The 24676-nt window shown below is 37.5% G+C and overlaps 2 protein-coding genes across 11 annotated transcripts in view; one reads left to right on the forward strand and one right to left on the reverse strand.

Moving 5' to 3' along the window:
- GPSM2 (G protein signaling modulator 2) overlaps nt 1–8455 on the reverse strand; it is a 30580-nt gene extending 22125 nt beyond the window's left edge. The window contains exon 1 of the mRNA XM_030032728.2: nt 8334–8455. The gene's annotated coding sequence lies outside the window, so the exon portion shown is untranslated. The remainder of the gene's footprint in view (nt 1–8333) is intronic.
- A 252-nt stretch (nt 8456–8707) lies between these two features.
- Nucleotides 8708–23817, forward strand: AKNAD1 (AKNA domain containing 1). 10 transcript variants are annotated; one of them, XM_030032721.1, is made up of 17 exons: nt 8708–9076; nt 9576–10734; nt 11417–11476; nt 11823–11952; nt 12068–12219; nt 12329–12388; nt 12885–13009; nt 13358–13493; nt 14160–14323; nt 14856–14949; nt 15552–15655; nt 17027–17112; nt 18629–18751; nt 18838–18948; nt 19842–19923; nt 20757–20889; nt 21525–23817. In XM_030032721.1, exons 2-17 carry the CDS (start codon nt 9652–9654, stop codon nt 21741–21743), a joined length of 2862 nt encoding a protein of 953 aa, XP_029888581.1. In that variant the 5' UTR covers nt 8708–9076; nt 9576–9651; the 3' UTR covers nt 21744–23817. The 10 variants fall into 10 exon arrangements, with proteins under 10 accessions (XP_029888581.1, XP_029888580.1, XP_029888583.1 ...); XM_030032720.1 differs by having other exon boundaries at nt 8708–8910; nt 8945–10734; XM_030032723.1 differs by lacking the exon at nt 18629–18751 and having other exon boundaries at nt 8708–10734.
- The last annotated feature ends 859 nt before the right edge of the window (nt 23818–24676 follow it).

Consider the following 24676-nt stretch of genomic DNA (forward strand, 5'->3'; position numbering starts at 1 on the left):
TCCCACACAATGCTTTAAGAAGTTAAACCCCATCACACTTGCACTTACTCGGCATTTTTCATAAAATTATTATCAGTGTTCTCAGAAAGGGAACCAAGGCCTAATGGCCAATATCCAAAGAAAGTACATCTCAACCTTCCATTAACATCACTGAACTGAATCAGTGATATATATGCTAAAGACTTGAATGAGGCTGACTGACTCTCAAGAAAAATTACGGAAGAAACCAAGACTCCCCCATCTTCAATCCTCATCAGTATATTTCAACTCCGTGACATCAGTAAAACAATAGCTATCATTTTTTTTCTCAAAAGCCTGTTATGCAAGCTAATTGTCCTAGTTATTACAACTTCCAGACAAGCGTGTCATGTTTTAAGGCATTTTCCATTTCAGAAAAGATGTGATTACATACCATGAATTTTATCACAATGGTAGACAATCACTTTAATCAGTTTGCAGTTCTTAGTTACACTGAACATCTACAAGAGATCCTTTCATTTTAACTTTTGATAGAATACCGTATTTCCACACAAGTGAAAAAGAATCAGCAAGCAACAGAAAGACGATATTGCTATTTATTAGCAGTATATAGAATCAATAATCACAATATAGTTGGAGAGGGAGATTTTTTTTTTCCCCTGCATCTCCTTAGAACGATACATTTCCGGAGCTTCACTGGCTCCTTCCCTCAACCCATACCTTCCTTTTTGGAGTTTGTCAAGTGATCAAAAGTATTGCTTTGCTTATCTACAGTTACATGGCTGACATATGGTGACCGGTCACTTGGGGCAGAAACAGAGTATCTAACAGTTCAATTCTTTCTGCCTTTCCCTAAAGGAGACCATCAAGTAATGCTTTCTCTAGCCATCTGCTATTTTTCACAAAGCTATAGGAAAGGAGCATCTGCCAAGTGAGTGAGAGATTCAAAAGCTACTGAAGTACAGATAAAGGTAGACCAATCGCATAAATTGTATTTCCTTCAAAAAACTAGCTACGGAGATTTGTTGTTTCAAGATTAAGGCAAATTGCCCAATGGTGAACTAAGTTTGAATTTCCTTTCAGGAAGAGGCTATAGCATGGGTGGGAAAAAAAAAGAAAAAGGAAAAGAAGCTTGAACTGGATTATCTAAAAACAGAACAGAGCTTTGCATACCCTATGGAGAAAGAGACAGACTACACAACAAAAATATACTGACAATTCTTATTACTGAAATATAGAGATTAGCTTGGGTCCAGACTTTCAAAATATAAAACAGCATGTAAACACAAATAGTACAACAAGGAATACTCAGAACTAGACAAACCATACTTTTAGTCTTCAATGCTGTCCAAGGATATTTTATAATTCACCTAAATTAACAAATAAGCCTCAAATAAGCCACCACACCCCTTAAAATTCTATATCAAGTTTAATATTGTATTTACATAGTAAACAGCATCATCATTAGGATTTCTGTAGTCACACACATTCCCCTGTGAATGAACCTTAAAATAACTGTGTGCCATGTTGGGAAAAAGCTATTTTTTCCAAACCACAAGCCCAGCACAACACAAGTGACTAGTCATGACCGTGGATCATGCAGACACAAGAAGCACTGTACTAAGACCAGTGCGGTTACTCTTCGAAGCTTAATTTTAAACTCATCTCTGCACCACTATTGACAGAATTTCAACAGCTGAGTAGCTGACAGCACACAGAAACAACCTTCGCTGATGAAGTGAATTTGAGGTTTTATTCAGGGTCAGTGATGACATGGAACAATACCTGCTCTGAAATACTGCCTTTTTCTCCTCATGGATTTATATATGGAGGAGATACCCCTGGAATAAACCATGGGGCTTCTTTTAAAGGACTGGCTTAGCAGCAAACAATACAAGCAGCATACAAGCTTCCAGCGTACAATCAAAGTGCAAGTCACATCAAACATTAACAGGTTGCATCTAAAGGACAGAACAGGAAAGCTGAGGTTCACAAATAACTACCTTAGACACTCCTCCTATGTGTGAGTCTGATAAAGAAGATTCTGCAGAGCTTGTAATCACTATGGAGCATGGGAAAGACCCAGCCTAACACATCCTATGCTATCCGACTCACCGGACAAGCTGCAAATAAATTAAAACCACTATCTAATGTTCTTGATTCAGATGCTTCCTCCTCCACCTCAATTATATTTACCATGATGACTTACAAATACGGGTCTGCAAGAAATTAAGGCACATTACTGAATATTGCAGACAATCTTAAAATGGGTGGAAGGGGTGGGTATCAGCTTGGGCTTTGGGCCACACGTGATGTTCTTTCAACAAAATACAAATCCTACCAACCCACTGCTCCAGAAGCCTAGAATTTTACTTATAGGATACTAATGAAAAAGGAACATGAAGTGTCCTCTCCTTTCCCCAAACCGTGGACAGAGCTCTCTCTCATATATGAAACCATCAGCTCCTTGCTGGAAAGAGAATCAAAAAATTTTAACTGACAGCATAAGGCTAGACAGGTATTTTATTACCAGAACTGATCAATGCATAGCTAACTACTTTTTATGAATCAAAAGAACTGAATTACTATAGTGAGGTATGGAAACTTGCCTCATTATCTATGGAATTATTTCATCTCCCTTCTTAGCCAGTTAATGCCCAAGACTTAATTACTTCAGTGTGACCAGCAGTCTTTCTAGATAGTCAACAGAAGCACAAAGGTTATAAAAGAGTAGAAAAATACTAATAATAGGAGCTACGACACTCATAACAGCCCCCCTCAAAAAATTAAAATAATTGCTAAATGAAAAATTACACAAATACTATCATTATCTGTCACGAACTCCTGAGTGATCCAACTGATTCTATTCTTTACTTCTCTCCCCAATTTGTTTCCAGCACTGTATTTACCCAAATGAAAGAAAGGGCTTTTTGTCGAAGTATTTTACTTTACTCAACAATTTAATTTAGTCATCAATATGACTGCAGGAGGAGGAACCCCCTAGTGACAAAGGAGCACAAGTATGACCAGAACAGCCCAAAGTGGTCCGAAGCAGGACTGTGAAAGAATTTTAATGAAAATATTAATAACTATATGAAACAAAGTAATGAAAATATTGCATAAAAACCCACTACTTTACAAGATTAAATATGGAATTATAAATCATACTAGTTTATGACATTCTATATTTTTAAATAAGCTTTAAAAAGGTCCTAACAAGGAGATCCTTCTAAATCTTGAGATGATTTAAGGAAAAAAAAAAAAAAAAAAACCACAGGTGGCAAGCACTTCTGAGACAAATTTTGCTCACCATGAAGTGAGGATCTTACCACATCCACAGCTGAAAATGAAAGCATGAACTTGAATTCAACACTAGAGGAACACAGCTCCAGAGCAGAGTCCAACATTTATTACCTAATTTAACAGTGAATATATTTAATTTATCATCCTATTTCTAAAAATGTTGTTTGTTTGTGGTTTCCTTTATTTCTTTGGTTAGCCTAAACCCAATGGACCCTGCTGCACGGTGGGTTCTAAATACAGGTAAGAGAAGGTTCGTTTCTTCTGTGCCCTTTCACATAGGCTAATTCCTCTTGATTCTCCCTCCACTCACATCTCTCTTCAGCATAGCAGACTAGATGCCCTGGCTTACACAACATTCTGTCAAAGGCAAACAGAAGTCTAGGAGCATTTCTACATGCCCTCTAGCATTATGTGTATATACTTTCCACTTATTCTATGGATCAGGAGGAGGAGGTTTTTAACTTTCTGTTTGTGCAGTACCTAGTTTAACAGAGTGTTTGGGGCTTTAAGTAATGCTAAAGGTCTGCAATATGGTGAGCCTTTTAAACTCTGTATATCCTTTCTGTTCATTCTCCCCTTCTGTTGTTAAAGGCTTGTGCAAACACCTCCTTTAACAAGTAAGCAGATAAAAACCTGCACATATGCTATGCAACAAGAGAAACGTTTATCACACCAAAAGCTAAATAAAATTTAAAACTTTCAGTTAAGGAACATTCAAATTTCTGGCCAGAATCTGGTATCTTTACTCACACTAAACACCCTATTTTCACCCAGCAATCAGATTGAAACGTAGATTCCTTAAAATGGAATAATTAAGAGCAGAAACAAGATGGCAGAAACTTAGGAAAATGACGCAATACGTAAGTGACAAAAACCATATATCCTCATCGCTAGTACCTTCAGAGTACTGTCATAATTCCAGGCCAACTCTATTAGCTTTAGTAAATGTGAAGGTGCCCTATTAGGCATAGTAAAGGTATTGTATAGGTTTCTAAATAGAACTATTTAAGGCATCTGGTAAAGTTGGCTGGGAGAGACCAACTCAGTTTGGGAAATGGAGCATATTATACAATGTGAAAGAACACCAGATGGCAGAAGTTCAGCAGAAAATGTTGACTATTTGCACTTAAGCTGATAGAGCAAGTTGATCACAAATCTCTCCAATAAAATGTTCCACTTGGCTCAGCTCCTTCTTGGCCTATAACATCTCTTAAAAAGAGATCCTGATAAGTGAAAGCAAGCAGACAGACAGATTGCACAAGCATCTTGCAGAGAAAGGGGAAAATTAAGGTTCCATAAATCAAAACAGATTTTTAAATGTTAAAAAATCTTTCATGGTAAAACACAATAGCAATTTAAGTGAAGCAATATAGCTGCTATTTCAAATTTCCTATTTCTCACAGTGATGCTCACTGAGAGATTAAGCAGGCATTCAGCATAAAGAACCCATTACCACTCCAGCAAGTTTTTATCCTGCAAGCAGCAGATATAGCTCTCATAGAACCTTTATTACGCAACCAAAATGATCCATCATCATTTAATGCCAGCAGCATTGCTTGGTGCATCCCCTGTGACCCTCAGTTCCCAAGTCTTAAGAGCAAGTATTAATTGTCTTCTCTATTATAAGTCTACAGCTGAAAAAAATACAGCTACAATGTGTAAAAACTGTAAAAGTGCAGGATGAACACATACTATAGTGAGAACACTTTTTTTTCCCTTATTGTTTGCTTCCTATAGACACAGGTATAGTTTATTTATAGCACATCACTTACATAGATTTAAGGAAAAAAAAAGATTTGTTGAGGTGCCAAGTCATAAACTGCTTTGCATATTTATTCCAACATTTGGAATGCAGGTACAAATCTATTCAGAAGCTAGTCATTGCTTTTTTTGTTTTTTGTTTTTTGTTTTTTTTTTAAGTCTGTCATAAATACTGAACCGGGCTCCATTTTGCCCCCATTGCCCACAGATTTATCCACTATATATACACGTTATTACACAAATACAATTGTCACAATAGCATACCCTGTCCTCTAACAAACCAATGAATCGCTAGGCAAGGTACAGGCTCCAAAGTGTTGCATGCAAGGAACAAAATTCCTAACAGTATACCAGCACGATGATGGTAGAAAAAAATGTCATAAACAAAAATAGTGAAGAAATAAAAAAGATTTACAGAAGATTCTTGGTAGATTATGTATGGTTTATTTTCCCTGTAACTCAGCTGCATGGAAGTTTTTCCTTTGTATTAGTAAAAGGCTTATAATACACAAAAGTTTTATTATATGAACAAGAACCATATTCTTCAAACACTGCCAAATTTGAGTCCCAAGAGGCAGCTTGACATGAATCATCTGTTCAATACGACATAAGTTTCGGAACATCTCTTACCAGTTTTTCCACTTCTATTTTTCCTGTATTTTACATTCCTAATGTTGTGGTCTTCCACAAAATAGTGTTTTGGTTTTTGTTTTTTTTTTTTTTTTTTCAATTCAATCATTTGTATAGCTAACTTGCTATTAAGTCCCTAAATAAAAGAGGTTTTTTTCTTTAACTTGTATCCCTCTACTCTTTCATTCACAGGAATAGTAATAGCAATAACAGGTTAATCTTTCAGAAAGTCGTAAGATCAGTACTTACTTCCTAAATATAAACAATTTCATTACGATGTTAACCTTAAAGACTACTAAAACCAAGACCATAGTTACCAGATCTGGGCAGGAATGACTAAGTTGTGGAAAGTGAAATTGACCGCACAACTGCTACAAAAAACCTGAATGACAAGAAGAGAAAAGTAAAAATATCTTTGCTGTTAAATTTTAGAAAGTGGAAAACCAGGAGAAACTAAAAATGATCCTGTTTTAAGCAAAACTGAAGAATCCAGATAAACCGGGTAAAACAAAAGCTCCCCACACATTCAATAGTTAAAACTACGGACAGATAGCACTAATTTTTAGGAAAAAAAAAACATTTCTTCATAAAACTTTTCCTTCCTAACTAATGGGGAGCCAAGCTGCTCTCCAAATCATATTGCGCATGGGGACCTGAAGAACGCTGGTTTAGAAAATTGGTCTACTGTCATTTGTTGACAAGAAAAGGCTAAGAACTGACATTAGAAACAGTTCCAGCAAAATAAGAATAAATTCCCACCCTGACAAGGTGTGAGAGCTAAGACTCAATTTCAAAATTGTGGTGTTCTCCTCTGCAACATGCCAAAAGAAGCAAGTTTTCTATCTTTTTTGCAGTGCTTTTACTCAACAATAATACTAGAAGAGACTGGCTTGCTGACTACCAAAATAGTCTAAGAGGAGATAGAATTGTTGTCTATAAACACCTCAGAAAAAAACAAAATAAAAGAAGAAATAACAATTTAAGCCAAGTAACAATGAAAGCACAAGAACAAAATGGTAAAATGCCTGTCACCACCTTTTCAAAAATTACTTTAACCTAAACATCAAGTTCTGAAGTAATTCTCCAGCAAGAGTAGCAAGAATGTACAATACTAAGTAGTTTTAAGTTGCCTGGAAGAGTTACAAGAGCATTTAAATAACCGCATTTTAAATAAAGCACAGACAAGACCCACATAGGTTTCTTCTAGTCCAATAAAGCTGTCTTAAGTTTCAGATAAGTTTTGTCTCAGCGGTATACAAAAGCAACTTAAAGTATAAAGTCCTTCCCGCCAAAGAGGGATGCATAATCACAGTTCAGAAGTCTAGGTAACCATTAATGGAACCAGGAAGAAGAAACACTGGTACAGGCCTACAAATTAGTTCAAACACACAACAAAAATACATGAGCAAAGTACTTGGGACTGCATTGCAAGGATGACCTTTTTGCTGAAATTTTCACCTCTAATAAAATTACGACCTAAACAAAAGTTATAAAGTTTTCAGACAAAATTCAAGGAAGGACTAGAATCTTTTAACTGATCTTTTTGAGGTACAAGACTCAGCGTGTTCTTCTATATCCTGAGATGACTGCACAGCTCTCTATGGCAACCCAGGATGCAAGCACCCTGCAGCCCCCTGGCAAGAATCTAACAGGAACAGCACATTAGGCTGAAAAAGCTTCTAAAGCAGAAGAAAGTCTACAGCTTCAAGGCGGAGTACAATTTGTGTCTTAGCTATCAGGTCAATAAAGGGATAAAGAACAGTTCCCAATTCACTATGCTCCTCCGTTCAAAAACTGAATAAGCAAAAGAAGGGGAGGAACTAGACTACCAAAGGCTACAGTCTAGCAGATAAATAAGGCCAGGTATAATACGAGTTTACATATGCCACAACATAACGTCTAACAAATTCTTTAGGAGTTTAGAGCTTGTTCCCTATATACTTCACTCTTCACAGTATGTTTGCAGGTCCTTTGGTTCCTGTTACAGTACCAGCGTGTTTCATTTCACCCCCTTAAAATTTTACTTACTAATTATCATCCTTACCTACCTCATTAAGCGCAACACAACTTATTAAAGATACATGATGTAATGCCTTTTTGCTGCTAACTCACTTGAGAGAAACAAGGGTGATCTCTCAAGGATACACCATCAGTAAAGGCTGGTTGGATAGGTACGTCTTGGGTTTGTTTCCAAAGAACTGGGGCCAACGACCACCAGGAGAAATACCATTTAAAGTCCAAATAGAGGACTCGAGATACCAACAGCAGCTTTCCAAAGCTGACTATGCGGGAAGTTTATTCGCCGACACAACAGGCCGCCCAGAAGCGGCTCTGCGATAAAGGCCGCTACAGCCTTGTGAAGCCGGGACCGGAGCAGCTGGCGCTGCCGCCGGAGCCGCCCGACCGCGGCGCGGGAGCAGGTGCTGACAGGCGGCGGCGGGACCCGGCGGCCCCACCTGCGCCAAGCGGCCCCGGCCGGCACGGCGGCTGCCCGCCGCAAAGCCCCCCCCCCCCCCCCCCCCCCCCCCCCCCCCCCCGGCATCCAGCGCTCACCGCCGCGCCCGCGACTCCACCCCCGCCCGAGCCGCCGCCGGCTTCGCAGCGGGCGGCGAGCGACCGGGCCTCCCGGCGCCCCTTCCCGCCCGGGGCCGCCGCCTCACCTGGGTGCCGGCGCGGCGGCGGGCTGAGGGGCCAGCGCGCGCCCGGCGCCGCAACAGCTCCCAGAGCGATCACCTCGGCGGGCAGCGGGGGGCGGCGCCCGCCCACGCGCAGCCGCTCTTCGAACCCACCAATCCCCGCGCGCCCGCTCCGCCGAGGCCGCCCTCCCCCGCCGCCGGCCGCGGCGGCCTCCCCGGGCTCCGCCCCGCCGCCGGAAGGCCGCATCATTCATACGGACCAATGGGGAAGGAGGGAGGGAGGAGGGGCGGGCGCAGGTGGGGGCGAGGCACTTCCCCCAGGGGCGGGGCGAGGGAAGGCGGAGCAGCGCAGCCGCCGCAGCACCTGCGCCGCGGTCGCGGCCGCGCCCCCCGCCGGGAAGGGAGCCGCCCGCCCCGCCCCGCGGCAGCACCCGGCCGGCCGTCGCGGCGGCCGCGTCGGGCTTAGCGGCGGGTAAGCGGACGCCGCCGTATACCTGGCGGCCGGGCGGGCCCCGTGAGACCGCGCAGGCGGCTGCACGGAACGGCGCTCGCTCCTGTGCGGACAGGAGCGTAACTCCAGCCGGTTCCCCCGCCGCCCCGAGTGCGGTGGCGGGGCGAGGGGGGTTTAAGGGAAGGGGCAGCGGCTGGGGGCCTGCAGCACGGCTTCACTGCCCGACAGAAGGGAACAGCACAGCCCCGCCGCGAGGCTGTCCCTGACAGGAAACGGGGGCTCCCCGTTCGCTTCTCCGTGCGGGGAGCGGGTGCAGGTAAGGTGGAACCCCCGACGGGACCGCACGTTACCCGCGCTGCCGTGAATCAGTAAGAGACGGAGCTGTTGAAACGGGGTGAGAAGGAAGCGGGAAAACATGCGGCGTTTTTTCTCTGGTGCAGAGACTGAAGAAACACTTCGTGGTGGGAACGTGAAGTGTGAGAAAGCGTGAGATTAGTTTAAAACAAACAAAGTAAAGTTGAATTCTAGTACCACTGTTAGCCGCGTGCAAGTTTTTTTGTCCATAATACTACAGAGGGATTAACAAGCAAGGACAGCTACCTGGCACGAAGCTCCACTCTCCTTTTCCCAATGCCTTTGACTTTGGTGTCTTTCTGTTTCCTCCAGTAGCTAATCCGGACTTACACTAGCGTAAATACGAGAACATCCATGTCAGAGGAATGGTTCTAAAAAAACCTACGGTAGGTGCAAGACATAAGTAGATCTTATTCTCAAATGCCTTTACGTACAAAATAATTATTACTCATACATTACAGATTTTGATCCATGCAATAATAAAGTTCTATCCGAAATTGGAGGAGGAATGGCATTCATATTCTACATAAACTGGATATGGAGACTATGAAGAACTGCAAACCATCAGACTGGGTGAAAACCCAAATGAATAGTTCATTTTCAGGTGAATTGGGCTGTATCACAGATGCAACTGATGAGGAACAAGATGACTTACCTTATGATGGAGATGTAGGAATAACCTGTAAATACAGTAATAATTCAGATAATTTGAATGACTGTACTTGCACAGAAGATATTTCTGGTATTTTTAACTTAGCCTGTTCTGAAGATAACAAAAACATAAAAGCAACAGTGAATTATGAAACTCATCCACAGCCTGAAGAATTCTCCAGTCACCACAGAGATGCCACAGGAACAAGGGGAATTTCAGTTGAAATGCCTGGAAGTGAAGCTTCCTTTAAGAAGGAATTACTAGTTGGTAGTTATAGTAAACCAGGTATCAAAGATCATCTAGCTAACTCAAAAGTGTCCAGTGTCCTTTTGCGTCATTTTCCTAAGGGAGGGTTAATAAGCACATGCCAGTTAATTGAATGCGAGACAATACCAGAGACATCCTTTACAGAAAGTATCGATGACACTGTGAACAAACCTGAGCCTTCAGAACACTTCAAAAGCCCTTTAGCACATGAACAATGGGCAGCTAACTTTCAAGAATATCACTTAGAAAAGTACAAGGAAGTAAACACTGGTAATAAAAATCAAAATTTGCTAAATGAAAACAGATGTCTTCCAAAACCTATTTTTTCCACTGGTAAGTGTGGGTGCAGCCAAGAAAATTCACAATTGATTAATGAGAATGAAGATACACACGTCTTTCAAAACACAAAGACAGACAGCACCCTGTTTAAGAAAACCATTTCACCTCATGAGCTCAAGTATGGCCAAGGTCAAGCTCACTACTGCCTTCCTGACTTCTCCAAAGTTGCTTCAGAAGTTAAAGTACCACAAAGCAGTGACAATATGAACTCAGTTCCTACCACTGAAAGAGCAAAATCATTCCCTATTTTGCTAAGTAAATCAGTAATTGCAAACAACATTCCAGAAAATAAGAACTATTTCAATGCTGAAGTAGAGAATCAAAAAGAAATGAGCATTCCAGAACTGCTGCAACAGCTAGAGGTAATTAAGATGCTTTAAGAAATTCTTAATACTTGGTAAAGGGTAGTTTACTGTAAGATATTCTGCATTCAGTAAAATCTAACATGACTAGTTCATGCAGGCAGTCTACAGGTATCAGTGAATATATTGCTTTAGTCAACAATTGCTTTCACAAATAAAATTCTGTGGGACTGATTTTATATGGAACATTCATTACCAAATATTTAATGATGCTCTGGAGTATTATTTGTTATTATAAAGCATCCTATCAAATCATTAGGAAAATTCACTATAAATTGTTATTTCTAGTATTATATGTAAATGTTCAAATTCACCTAAAGTACTTGAAATTGAAAGTTTTTCTTAAAAATATATTTTTATACTGTGCCTGTGTTTATGTTAAAGACATCTTTGCCTTTTTATAACATCTTACACTCTTCAACTATTTATATTGGTTTTTATTGACAAGTCAATTCTTTTTAAAGGATTTGTTTGACAACAATATGTTTCTTACTGTAGTAAATTTCTTTTAAAGTTTGTTAGCAATTAGATAGTCACTTCTCAATTTCATGCCCTGCCAGAGAGTTCACTCACAAGAGCTATACAGATGCTTAAGTCCATTCCTAGATTTATATCTTAGTAAATCATTCAAGATATAACAAGTTTTAATAGCTTTCCCTATTATTTCCTGGCTGCAAACAAGATGCTGACACAGCATGCTGACACCCAGAATCATATTGACCATCTGAGACTGAATACTACGGTAAATCTCTCAAACTATATTTTTTTTTTTTAATTCATTCTCCTTTATCTCTAGGACTCTAAATATTCCCAAAAGTTATTTTGTCACCTTCATATTGTACTTCCCATTTACACAAATCCTCTTTAAATTTTCACAACATAGAGTTGAAGTATTTAAGTATTTATACAATGAGACACTATACATACATCAAACTATAAACACAGAAAATTATATAGTCTTGTTATAATACACATTTCATTAATATTAGTAACTTGTCCTATGTATTTTGAGTTATTTCTAATTTTTTTGTTTATGTTCACCAGTGTTCTATACACTGTTTCTATAACAAAAGTTCTCATTTTAACAGATACTTCCTCAGTCAGATTTTCCAAATGCCCGCATTGCCATTTACTCAGGAGACACTGGGACATCCTCTGAAGTCTTTACCGTACATGCTCCTATCTCTATACAATCTACACATGGTTTGTCAAAAGCAAGTAAATAAAATTACAGTAACTATGCAAACAACTATTTTATGTAATTTGATAGTGCTTTTGGGCAGACATTTTGGGCAGAAATTCCAATTAATTAATCTGATCTTGTATTATGTAGGATTACAAAGTGGAACAGCAGCATCAGCATTACCAGCAGCTGGTACAGTAGAAGCACACTGTCTAAATCCTTCTAATTTACTGCCAGAACTAACACTAGGAGAAAAGATGTCTCAAATACTAAAGGATCAGACAGATCAACTGATAAAGAACGTAAAGAGCTCTGTTTCAATATATACTTTGCACTGATGCTCAAATGCTATATTCATTTGGCACATTCATTTTAAAATCCCAAGTAAAAGTCTAATATTTTGTCTTGAAGGTGGAAGACTTCTCTAAGCACATGACCCAAGAGACACTCCTTTTACAAGACAACTACCTGGTAAATTAATTTATGTATTTTCAGTTACCTGAAATGCACTTTAAATGGCTGTAGAGTCCAAATTTTCTGGACAGATACTCCATGTTTTCCTCAAACAGACATTTCAGAATACTCTTTTTGTCCATCTCTGACTGAAATTACAAGTTTAAGAGGCAAAAATGAAGGTGTTCAGTAGGTGGCCAAATTCTGAAATCTGTTTTAAGGATTACAACTCAAAACTATTAGTGAAAGGCCTTAAGTTGCCATATAAGTTATCAGTTTTGACATGTAGGGTGTCAGTTCAGAAGTCATGGTTTAATGTTTTACTTGTACATGATAAAGTAGCACAGTACTAGGTGGACATACAAGATGGAGTCCTGTTCCAATTCAGAGCAGTATGAAAATTCTTGCCAACATCACTGCAAATAGCATCTGGCTTACATAGCTTAAGTAGCTATCACTATGGCTTGTGAAATCATAATGACATTTGCTATTCAATTTTTTCTTATTGATGAAGGCATTAAATCAATTGAAAAGATACCTTGGTGCCTTGGAAAGGAATTACTTAACAGCTAGAGAAGAACACCGTAATTTACAGCTGCAGAATTACAAGGACAACGTTGGAGAGTTTGATCCTGAAAGGTTAGAAGATAAATGCTAAGTAGTACATCAGTATATTTTCCGTATTTTGAGTGTCTTACAACTATTACTTCATTTATACATTAGAATTTTTCTGAAATGGAAACATTATCTTCGTGTTATATGTGGTAAGCTAGAAGCGATTTTGCCGAAATTTGGGCTTTACACATCCTAGTTGAATTAATCAATTGGATATTCTAATTATAAGTACTTAAAAGGTACTCAGTGAATTCAATTAATTTTTTTTTTCCCCCGCTATGGGAAGTATACTGCAGTGCCCAATATAGTTATGACAGTAAGAAATACAGTATTATATACGTTTCACTAACTGTGTTTTGCAATTGGGTTTAGAAAGGTGGAAGGGGAAATATTTAGACTTGGCATGCTGCTTGAAGACATCCAAGAACAAACTGATGACAGCAAATGCAACTTGTCATCTTTGCTTACTTCCTGTGAACCTGCCTGTTCATCATATTCTCTTTGTGAGGTCAGTGAGTTTTATTATTTAAAGGCTACAATTATTCTGTTTTACTGATGCAAGTCTCAAGAACATCAATGTGGTTGTACTACTGTATGTTGTCCTCTAGCAAGAGTACGATGTTTTTAGATAGCATGTTACTTCAAAGAAAATGTTTTTTAATGAAATATTAACTTCATAATATTTCAATAATTATAACAGAAACCCAAATATAAAAACACAGCTACACTGAATATTCTTAATCCCAGCTTCAAAAAATTTAATTCAGAGTAAGAAAATATGAGCAGCTACTTCAACTTTTACGAAGCTCTCTTTGTTTTGGGGAATTAATCACTACCCTTTAGTTGGAAGAAATATTACTTCTTTTCTCCAGATTCTTAAACTGCAGAATTACTAGAAGACCAAACATTATTGTCCTACAGAAAATTGTGTACTGTTAAGTATGGTAATATTTTGTCCTGAATCATAAGTGCACAAAAAAAAAATTCTTATGGCCTTGTACAAATCTACAGGTAAGTATCACCAAATGCTTTCATAGTCAATATTTTAAAAAACATTTTTCTCTGAATCCCAAGTTAGAGACACTCAGAAAATGCTGGCTGGTAGAAGTCACATACTTGCAATGCAGTGACCACATACTACATGTATTATCTATGCTATGGTTACTTTGTACAGAGCTCAGCAGTTTCAAGCATTGCTGAACCTCCAGAAAGAAGAGGTATTGAATCTGCATTTCTTCACAAGAACAATGAGGCAGAAAAAAGTCAGACAACTGATGCAATCCCACAGACAAATCAATTTTCTTTAGAAGGTGACAAGTGCAATCTTTGTCTTTACATGTAAGTAAAAACTTTGAAACAGCTATTGAAGTTTTTACTAAAATTTACCTAAAATTATTTGCTGAATATAGAAAACTGGGATGTCTGGAATCTCTGAAAGAAAAGGGAATATTTCCAGAATAAAACTTTTAAAGAATTCTGTAACTACATATCCAAGATTCCTTCCAGCCTGGCATTCCTACCTTTCTGGGCCTTACAGACCTCAAACTATTTCCTGAAGCCAAAACACTACTATCAGTTTCACTAGGAGTTAAATCATACCTCTGTATAAAATTCATTGCAACCACACAAATTCAGGATGTGAATGACTAGTCAAAGTACAGTGCCTGTATAAAATTATTTGCCAAAATGTGTAGTATTTTTAATTAAAGAAGAAAAGGGAGGGATGCAGATATTTACATGATTAGCCACCAAAACTTTGTGAAACAATTCCAGATACCATCTGGGCCCTCCTGGGGAGTGTTTCATAGGTGTTAATCATCTCAACGAGATTAGAAAAATAAAATAAATGGTTTCCCCTTAACGTATTAAGGTTACAAAAGAGAGCTGAATCAACTTTCAGAAGAGAAACAGAGCCCCTGGGAAAAGGAGATCTGCTAGCAAACAAGCATTCTTCCAACATAATGGTATGACCTGTTTCCATACTCAATTTTTTTTTTTAAACTTAGATTCTTATTCATCTTTGAGATCACACAACATTTTTTTCTTCAGTTTTTGCACAGCATGATGGCTCAGCTTTTGAGATACTACAGCATATCATAACATTGCTGAATTGGTTTCCAAAGGAAGAATTTAAGGACTCTCAAACATCTTTGAAATCTGTGATAAAGTTTGCGCCTCTCAGACAAGACTTAACTGTGTTTACTAGCCTGCCTTAATTATTTGTTCAGAGAGCAAAAACCTACAAGCAATTGCTTGCCTACAAAAATATTTCATTTTAAAGCATTGAAATTAATATATACTAATCCTTCTCAAAGCAATGTGAAAACCTGTCTTGAATTCCAACTTCACAGATTAAAAAGTTCTCATATTTTGTCCAGTCTGCTCTACAGTTAGAATTGTAACTAGATAAATCAAATTGTAGAGTTGATGGCAACTAAAAGCAATATAGAAGCGATATGCAAATGATGCCACTGTTTACACTATGCTGTTTGATATGCAACAGTTACAGAAACATAGTAATATAAACAATCATATATAAATTTGTTTTGCCTTCTGGGTACAACAGAGATTCCTTTCACCTGAGGAAAAATATGCTGCTGAAGGTCTTGCATCCCATAGTCAGGGTACATTAAGTCAAAAATTTAATGCTGATGAAGAAAGTATGAAAGGGTAAGCGTATTACATTTTGGCTAGTCATAGATGTGGTTTTCTACAGCTAAGCGAACAGATAAATGCATGTACACTGATACATCTCTATACTGGACTCTGCATGAAACACTGAATAATGTCTTTAATACATATAAGTGCGAGGATGATCTGTTTTCAAGTTTATCACCTGTAAATCACATAAGGTACATGGTATACCAGATGACCGGAGAAATGGCAAAACTCCCATCAATTTTATTAAAGAGAGGATTATATTCATATTACAAAGTCGCCCATCTCAGTGGACCGATAAAAGGTTTATGGTACTTAAATGCAATAGAGTTATTTTAATAGTATATTAAGAGAAGAGGCTTTGTCTTTGTTCTCTATTTAGCAATGCATGTCAGCATCCCAAACTGGGATGACTGCAAAGTGTTCAGCAATGAAAAATATTTAAAACTGTCATTGTCATGAACTAATCTGGTAGACCTGGAAGGAGAGCATATTGATACATCTGCATATATTTCAAGTGCAAGGGTCAATCTGTAAAGTTTAATTTACAGAAATGTCAGCATGATAAAATAATTCTATATGGGTGATTCTGGAGTTTGACATTTTGGCAAATTAAATCCCTATCCAAAGCTAGATCTTATAATACGTGCAGTGTAGAACACAGTAATGTTCATCTAAATATGCTCTCAGATTATTTTACAGAGTAGGTGTTAATATTTATCTAGTAAAACTCATCTAGCTTCCTTTTTTTTTTAATCTGTCATTTAAAGGAAGTTAGCTCAATCTTCTGATCATTATTTTCATGAATGGGTGGAAAATTTTCCAAATAAATTTGATGATACTGTATGCCCCAAGTTGAAAATACACGTCAAATAACACAAACAAGGAACTTGGTTCTTGTTCCATCAGAAGGTACATCTCAAATATTCCTCTAATTATCTAAAGGTAGTAAAATTAAAGCCTTAATAGTTCAAAATTACTAAGCTACTAAGAAACCATATCATCCTTACCATTGATGGTATTTTGATGCAACATATGTGAACATATATATAAATACATAGGATTTCACACTACTTTGCTATTCAAAGTTGTGATTATCAAGACCTCTACTTTTAAGCATTTTCAGCAGCTCTGGTAAGTCTGAGTTCTTTTGTCAGAATGTGTCCTTGAACTAAAGGGGTCATTATTTTGCAATTGGTTAATTTTTCAATTTAAGCTTCTATTTACCACCTTTTCAGATAATTGATACAGAGTTCTTTCTGTCAGTAAATCTGATTTCTCCTCAACTAAGAGGTGGTCAAACATTAATGTAATATGCTCATAAGGCTTGTCACAAAGGTATTAAGGTACATTTAAAATATCATTCTGTTTTCATACTCGAAGAAATACAAATATGCAGGAAAGGAAAACTGGAACATGTTCACTCTTCATTCAAAGAAAACCAACTGATTTATCAGATACCAACCCGAGTAAGTAGCGATTACATACAAAAGTCAGAACTGTGCTTATACCTACTACTGAATCCTTTTAAGAAACACATTCCTGTCACATCTCAGCAGCATGAAAATTGTTTTGTAGTTTTAACAGATGTTACTGCTTAGCACAGCACAAGACACTAAGAATAAAGAGGAGACTAAAGAGGACACCAAATCAAATTCACTGTGGAAGTCTCAGTGACAGACGAAGAGGCAACAGTCAAGCTGCAACAGAATTTCCAGTTAGATATGAGCAAAAGAGTTTTAACTCCAGGTCAAGTCAAACATTGAAACCGTTTGCCCTAGAGAGGCTGTGGCATCTCCATGCTCAGAGACAGTCAAAACTCAACTGGACAGGGACCTAAGCAACTTCATCTAAGTTGGTCCTGCTTTGACAGGGGATTGGGTCAGATGATCTCCAGAAGTCCTCTCCAACCTGAATTACTCTATAATTCTAATTCACCTTTTTAGATAAGTTTCCAAATATTACTAACATTTTCAAGAGTCTAACAGTGGTGTGCATGCAATGCTTTGATTTTGCTTTTTCTCCTTATGTGCATTTATTTCACATCCTAGAAAGATATTCCAGACTTGGTGACTGAAACATTTCATATCAGCACTTCCACTTTTAGGTTTTTGATTCAACTTTCTGCATGAAAACAAAGGAAAAAAGTTTTCCTAAATCTTTGATCCATTCAGAGTTGACACAGACTGGAAATATTCCCCTTCCTTAGTCCAGCTCCTAATAATATAATTTCACCAAATCCAAACTAGAGCCCACACAGGCTACTGTGAGCTAGTTAAGTCAGCTGTCAAGTCATCCAAGACTCCAGCTCTTGGAGGTTCACTAAGAATCTGTCAGCATTTGTTTCTCTTAGGGCATCCCAATTTTATCTTTGCACTGCAGAATACTCTGAAGTTGTTAGTACCCAACAACCAAAAGAGAATAGCATGAGCTGTCCTAGATTCAGTTTTAAGTCTGAATATATGTAGGTTATTCTTACTTTTGGTCTTCCTTTTGTTCTTGGCTTCTCTGTGATAGCCCTTCACTTTAATATAATATATCTGGGCCATTATTGTTGATACTGGTTTGTGCAATAGCTAAAGCAGTACCGTACTAGATCCTCCCAAATTCTCCTGACACATTCCTCTGTGGCTGCACTGTTTTCATAACACTTCAACTTGTAGGAATTTTAACCTTCAAAACAAGAACCTAAGGACAGGGAGATGGAGAGCTTATTTTTTTTAAAAAACAGTTCTGGAACTGGAAACAACCACCACCAAAAAAAAAAAAAAATCTACATTTGAGGTTTACAGTCAGGGCTGAAAGCCAATCTTTAAAGTTCAACCCCCACCAGTAAACTGGAGGAAAAAGTACTTCAAATTGCAGTAGTGTTAATGGTAGTGAAGGGCTCAGAAATTATGGTGCTGAAAGCCAAATAATTGCCCAGGCACACAGACCAGAATTTCTAATATTTCAGACCTTTTTAATGTATTTTTGGGATTTTAGGCAGCGATTCAGAAGACATCTCAGCTTGTGATTCTTATAATGATTCACAAAGCAAGGAACTTGTGAACTGTGAGACTGAAAGTTACAAAACATTCAGTTCAAGACTATGTGGAGAAAGAAAAGGTATAATTATGGCAAAAATATTACAATCTACACAAAAATATTGTTTATAGCATTTATTTTTCTAAACAACATGTCTTTGTTTTCAGGCCTTAGATGCAGATGCCCTAGAGGAAGCAGAGATCAATTTAAACTCGGGAATTACAAAGAGTCTGTTCAATCTTGTGCCCTATATAGAAATAAAAGTTCTGGTTCATCCTGTGAGTATGATGTGTTACTGGAATAATTACCAATCACAGGCTAGATTTTAGGGAGCAGAAAGCCACACTGCACATATCAGGCCAAATTTAATTTAGTATAAGCAATCAGTAGCACTGTAGCTAAACAGTGGATGTGTATAGATCTCGTAAAGCAAGATCAGGAAATCCAACTTTTACACACCTGGCCAAGTTTAATACCTTTTAACCTTCTCTGGTTCTTCAGAAGAGGAGCCCCTTTCATATTTCATTTATGACAGGACTATCTCATTTTGCAGTGCCACATGGAAGAATATTAAAACTGGGCATTACTGTGCCAACTTTTTTAGTGCTAGCTGTTACCCAATGTAAACAAATAATAAAGAAAATTGCAGCTCTACACTCAAATTGTGTGACATGCAATGATGTCAAGGAAGGCCTAATAAAAAAAAATAATAATAAAATGTTGAACATCTAGCTTTTAAAATCACTTCTCAGACTCTTCTCCCTATACTGTAAGAAATTGCATGCAGAAAAAATTTTCAACAGTGGGAAGAAAGTATAAATTAGGTACTTCTCTATATAAATACTGTAAAACTATAAATTGAACTAGTATTCATTTAATTATTAGGATTATGAGAATCTGATTATTCTACACTTTACCCCTGCAGTCTTTCACTGTATGAAATGGAATATAAATCTGCAACACCATTTGCTACAGAACAAAATTCAACAGCAAACCCAAAAAGGTTCATCTGTCCTCATTTACAGAAAATCTTAAACATACTCAAGTTTTATTCAGCAGTGATAGTTACCCAATTTTTTTAATTTATGCTAAATAGAGAAAAATGTGAAATACATAGAAAATTACTTTTTTTTTTTTGCTTTTGTTTTAATCATGGCCTCAACAACTCCAGCTTATCCACAGAAGACAATCTCCACTCAAAAGGCTCAAAAAAATAAACAACCATGTGAACTTGTAAACAGACTTTCTGCAAGGTAAGCTGTAGCAGTAACTGTATGTAGTACAACAGAAAATGCCATTGTTGAAGATTCAACGTGGAAAAAAACCACCTCACCAATACTGTAAGCAGGAGAAATGTTTTATCTTTTGCAGTGCATGCTGTATATTAGAATTTTACTCACTAGTGAAATTAAGATATTTACCGTAAAAGCAAGTATAAATAATTCTTAGAGTAGTTCTTCAATCTTTCCAATTTAAATGAAGAGTAAACACCTGACTTGTTTAGCCAACAAATTTAGTAGTAAAAAAAAATAAATTTCACTTTATTAAGAAGATGTTCCTACTCACAGATTCAAAAGCAGGTCTGTATTATTTAAGATGCAATTGTTTGCTACCAACTATTTGTAAGTAACAGTCCTACTTTTAACATTAAATTACACTGGGAGTCTGAGAAGTAAAATGGATTCTTAACTGTAGCACAGACTAGACTGGAACTCAAGACAAGTTTTGTTACCGTATTTTTTGACACATTACTCAATAGCAGTAATTGCCTGGAAGTACAGCAGCTGCACTTGAGAATCAATGGCATAGACCACTCCGTAAGAGACGGCTACAGCACCAAGGATATGATGCTATTTATGAGATTTCCTGACTGCATCCTGGAATATTTATTTTCTGTCTTACTGCAATACAAATGTAACACAAATTATGCTGGACTGTGTTTTACAATTAAATGAAAAGTCCTACTCACTGTAAAATGAACTTGCAACCGAGTATGCTATCAAGATGTATGTATTTAATTCATAGTTTAGAAATTCTTTTGCTTACTAAAATTGTTTATGTTTTATTCTATATATCTTATCTTCAGGCAAAACTTTGAGGCTGCCAAAACCTGCTATTCAAGCACATATGGTAAAATTATCCTTTCACATCAATACTTACCCAGCAAGAAGTCTGCAATCAACATCAGAAATAGAAATGCCAATGATTCCAATGCAAATGTAAGACTTGAGAGTGAAAATTAAAAGCCACACAACTATCTCAGGAAGAGCATCCCCACGTCATGGCACTACTGAACATCCCATTCTTAGCAAGTTTATTACTACAATCTAAGCATGTCTAGTCCATTGAAGCATACAACAGAAGGGAGCTAAAAACCCAACTATTTTAGGTTATATATTAGTGTATTACTTCATACAAGTATGTTACAGATTTTTTATGCAACTTCGTCCCTGTATAAATGGTTAAAGGGACAGAAAAGGAGCACTGGATCTTACCTCTGGAATTATGTTTCATATACTAAAATAAAGAATGTCACCCTAGCCATACAAACCACTATCAAAACTAAAAGAAAAACCTTCTCAATACCACAAACATGCACCACACTGGGTCTTCTATTTTAGAAAGGTGTAAATATCCCTCAGTTCAGAAGATTACACAATCAAAGAGAGAAATAAGAGATACTTCCAACTTGAATCCTGGAGCAGTCTATCACATGACTCAATTTTTACTTCTCAACATGTATTCAGAGTTAAAATGCTACATAGAACCTTATTTAAACATCACTTTCTATTCTATACCTATGCAAACATTTGCCTTCAGTATTAACAAGGCTATATTTTATTATTCCCAACAGATTTTAAGTTCTGCTCTGGATCATGCCATACAGACAGCAAACAGTTTGAAGAAAGCTACAGAACGAATGGTACAAGCGGTTTCAGAAGATCTAGCTAAAGTTAAAAAAAAAACAGCTTTAAACTCAGTTTCAAATGCTATATTGTTTTGCTGGTTGATACTGAAGTGCCAGTATCTTTGCAAATATAAAATGATAAAGATCAGAGAGTCAGCTAGCTGACTTGGCCAGCTGTTCTATAACTATCAGTACTAAACCAAACTAGAGCATATTGGTATTCCACATGTTTACACTCAGTCTCGGAAATGGAAAACAAATTACTAATTCTACTGAAAGTCTTTAGTACGTTGGCTAACCCCTGTTACTGTGTACAGCTACCTTCTCTAAGCATTCATTTAAGACAGCTTAATGAAAATTGGCTTAAACAAGCAAAGTTAACTTTTTGAATTGTGATTTCCCCCCACCTCCAAATAGGAGAATAAATCTTGGTCATTACCACATGTTTTCTTCCCACACCTTAACAGCAGCTGCTTAAGCACACCAAAGGGAAAACAGCCTCTACACCCAAGACATCTATAAGCATCATGCTAACATACCAAGTCATAGTTGACACTTGTAATTATTTTGTTTTTAGAGTGTCCTACATTGAGAGTTGTTTGTTTTTAAGGTACTTCCTTGCATGTCTCAGTAACTGAGTAATACCATTTGTTGTCTGTGTGCTCCTAACAATTAAATTGTCTGTTTCTTCAGTGTAGTTTCCTTACCTTGTCAGATGTATCTGGCTTTGAGATTTTAGCTGATATATAGGTTGGAAAGTTTTAAAATACTGTAGAAATACAGTGGGCCAAGAAAAGTCATATATTATTTTCCTTCTGAAATCCATTTAACCTCAGCAATTGAAAGCAAGCAGACAGTTAACAGCCTTGTATTATCAGGGATGCTATTCACTGAAGCAATGCCAAAGTATATAGATTGATGGAAATAAAGTCAGAAGTGACAGTGCATTGCTTAAAAAGGACAGTCATTTTCAGGGAAACCTGAGTGGTTTCATCAGTTAATGAATACAGAGATAACCCAGACTCTGTTCATGCAAGCAGTGATAGCTAACCTTGCTGCTGTGTACCACTGATTTACTAGCCTGAGTAAATGGCTTTTTTTCAGGGCTTCTTCCACACTTCACAGCCAACAAATACCATTAACCTTTCTTTTCTCCTTTAGGCTTTTACTGTACATCCTTATAACTCGATTTGTCTCTGCTTATTATCCACATTTTTGCTTTATTTAGCTTAAGACGACAGTACAGGATAGTGAAAGGCTCACTCCCCTGTGCTAGATTAATGTTTGGAATGTCCCTGTTACTACTTTGCTAATGAACTTAATAGTTGAAGTAATTGCTGTAAGGCTTCCTAGATCCAATAAGAAAAGATTAACCTGTTCCAGAAATCCTTCCACACCACAAGAACAGCTAGACCTTTTGTTTATCCTGGGTCACTGTCTGAACCTGCTGGCCTGGGCCTGACAGCAAATGCCTAAGAACAAACCTATTTAGTAAGACAAGCACATAGCAATATTTCCTCAGAACATTTTTTTGGCAAACTGAAAGCTGAGAGTCCTTCCAAATCAGTAGTAGTATCTTCGTATTTAATAGCCATATAAAGATTTTTCTCTGGTGTATGTCGAGGTTTTTTCCTCTCATGTAACAATTTAAAGTGTGTTGTTATTGCATGATGTCTCAGATGCTAAAGGTCCTTTTCTTTTGAATTTGACAACTGCAAGTTTCATGTGTTACTTCACACGCTGTATAGGAAGGTAACACATCTGTCTCTTCAGTCTGCACACTAACATGTTTTTTTTCAAGGCTTCCATCACAAACTCCTCCATTGCCTTTTTTCCCCTTGATCAAGGATCCTATTCTAGCCGTTCTTGACATGGAAATCATTCCATACCTTTGATTTTCCTTAGTCATTTCTGACTCTGTCCAGATTTCCAGATTCAACTTAAGAAATAAATTGCACATGGAAATATGCATCTTTATTATCTAGGGTAATCAGACCAACATCTGTGCCTATGCAAATCTGGGCCCACATGTACAGGCTAGGTATCTATTTTAAGATGTATAATATGAAAAGAGGAACTTTCAAAATTATTATATACCTTGTACATGTACTAAAATACTAGGTTTTGGGGGGAGATGTTTATCTTGATACAACTCTTTCCCATTCTTGATCTTGTTAAAACAATTCTTGATCTAGCCAAGAAGATCATTGGGAAAAAAATAAACATCTTAACAAGAATTACTCCCCGCCCCCTCCCTTCACAAGCTCCTGTAAGAAACCAGGAGCTGTTTTGGCTTACATACTTGCTGTCAGATTTCTTATCTTAAAGCATCTCTGTTAATCCACCTTTACAGCAATGTTTGACTTTGCCTTCTGGGAAAAGCAGGTGAGGGATTCCAAATCTCAGAACTCATGGTCTTGTACTCATCAGCTATCAAATTTTGAGCTGGTGATAGCACTTCAGCCTAAAGCAGACACTTGGAAAAAGTCTTAACTGCTGAATATGCAGAAGTAATCCCAACATTTCAAGCTCACATTTCTTCAACTCTATGCAACAAATAAACATCAATACAATGGATTTTATATATTACTGAAATCAATTATTTCAGTCCTTAAGCATGACTCTTTGATATCAGTTATTTTGTTCTGTATGTATTGCTTTTAAGCTTTGGGAATAGGAAAAAAATGCAACTACACATAGCTTGTACACCAAACTTGGGTTCTTGCCAAAGTATAAGGACTACATATAATTTAAGCATAATTGTTTAATACTGATTTCAAAGTGTGCATCTTCAGTAAGAAAATGTTGAACACTGCATTTCTTAAATACATACTTCTCTGGATTTTTACAGTGGTAATTCTACTTAGAAACTAGAATTCAGAAAAACATTATAGATATTTCTGCTAAAAAATTATTTTTAAAGTTTTGATGCACATTTGATGAACCAGTTAATTTAAAAAGGTGTTATTCCTGTATGCTGACTTTATTTTCAATAGGAATACATTAGATGCTTAACTCATGTACATGCATTTGAATGCCACAGCCACTTATCCTCATCGTGTCCCATGTCCTGCAACGTTTTGAAATCATTACATGAT

This window comes from Aquila chrysaetos, chromosome 12 (genome assembly GCF_900496995.4).
Source record: "Aquila chrysaetos chrysaetos chromosome 12, bAquChr1.4, whole genome shotgun sequence".
Lineage (NCBI taxonomy): Eukaryota > Metazoa > Chordata > Aves > Accipitriformes > Accipitridae > Aquila > Aquila chrysaetos.

Coding starts and splice junctions, on each gene's coding strand:
- AKNAD1 (XM_030032721.1), top strand. CDS start 9,652: ATGGAGACTATGAAGAACTGCAAACCATCAGACTGGGTGAAAACCCAA. Junction 11,477..11,822: donor ATCTGAGACTGAATACTACG/GTAAATCTCTCA, acceptor TCATTTTAACAG/ATACTTCCTCAGTCAGATTT. Junction 17,113..18,628: donor TTTATCAGATACCAACCCGA/GTAAGTAGCGAT, acceptor TTGGGATTTTAG/GCAGCGATTCAGAAGACATC.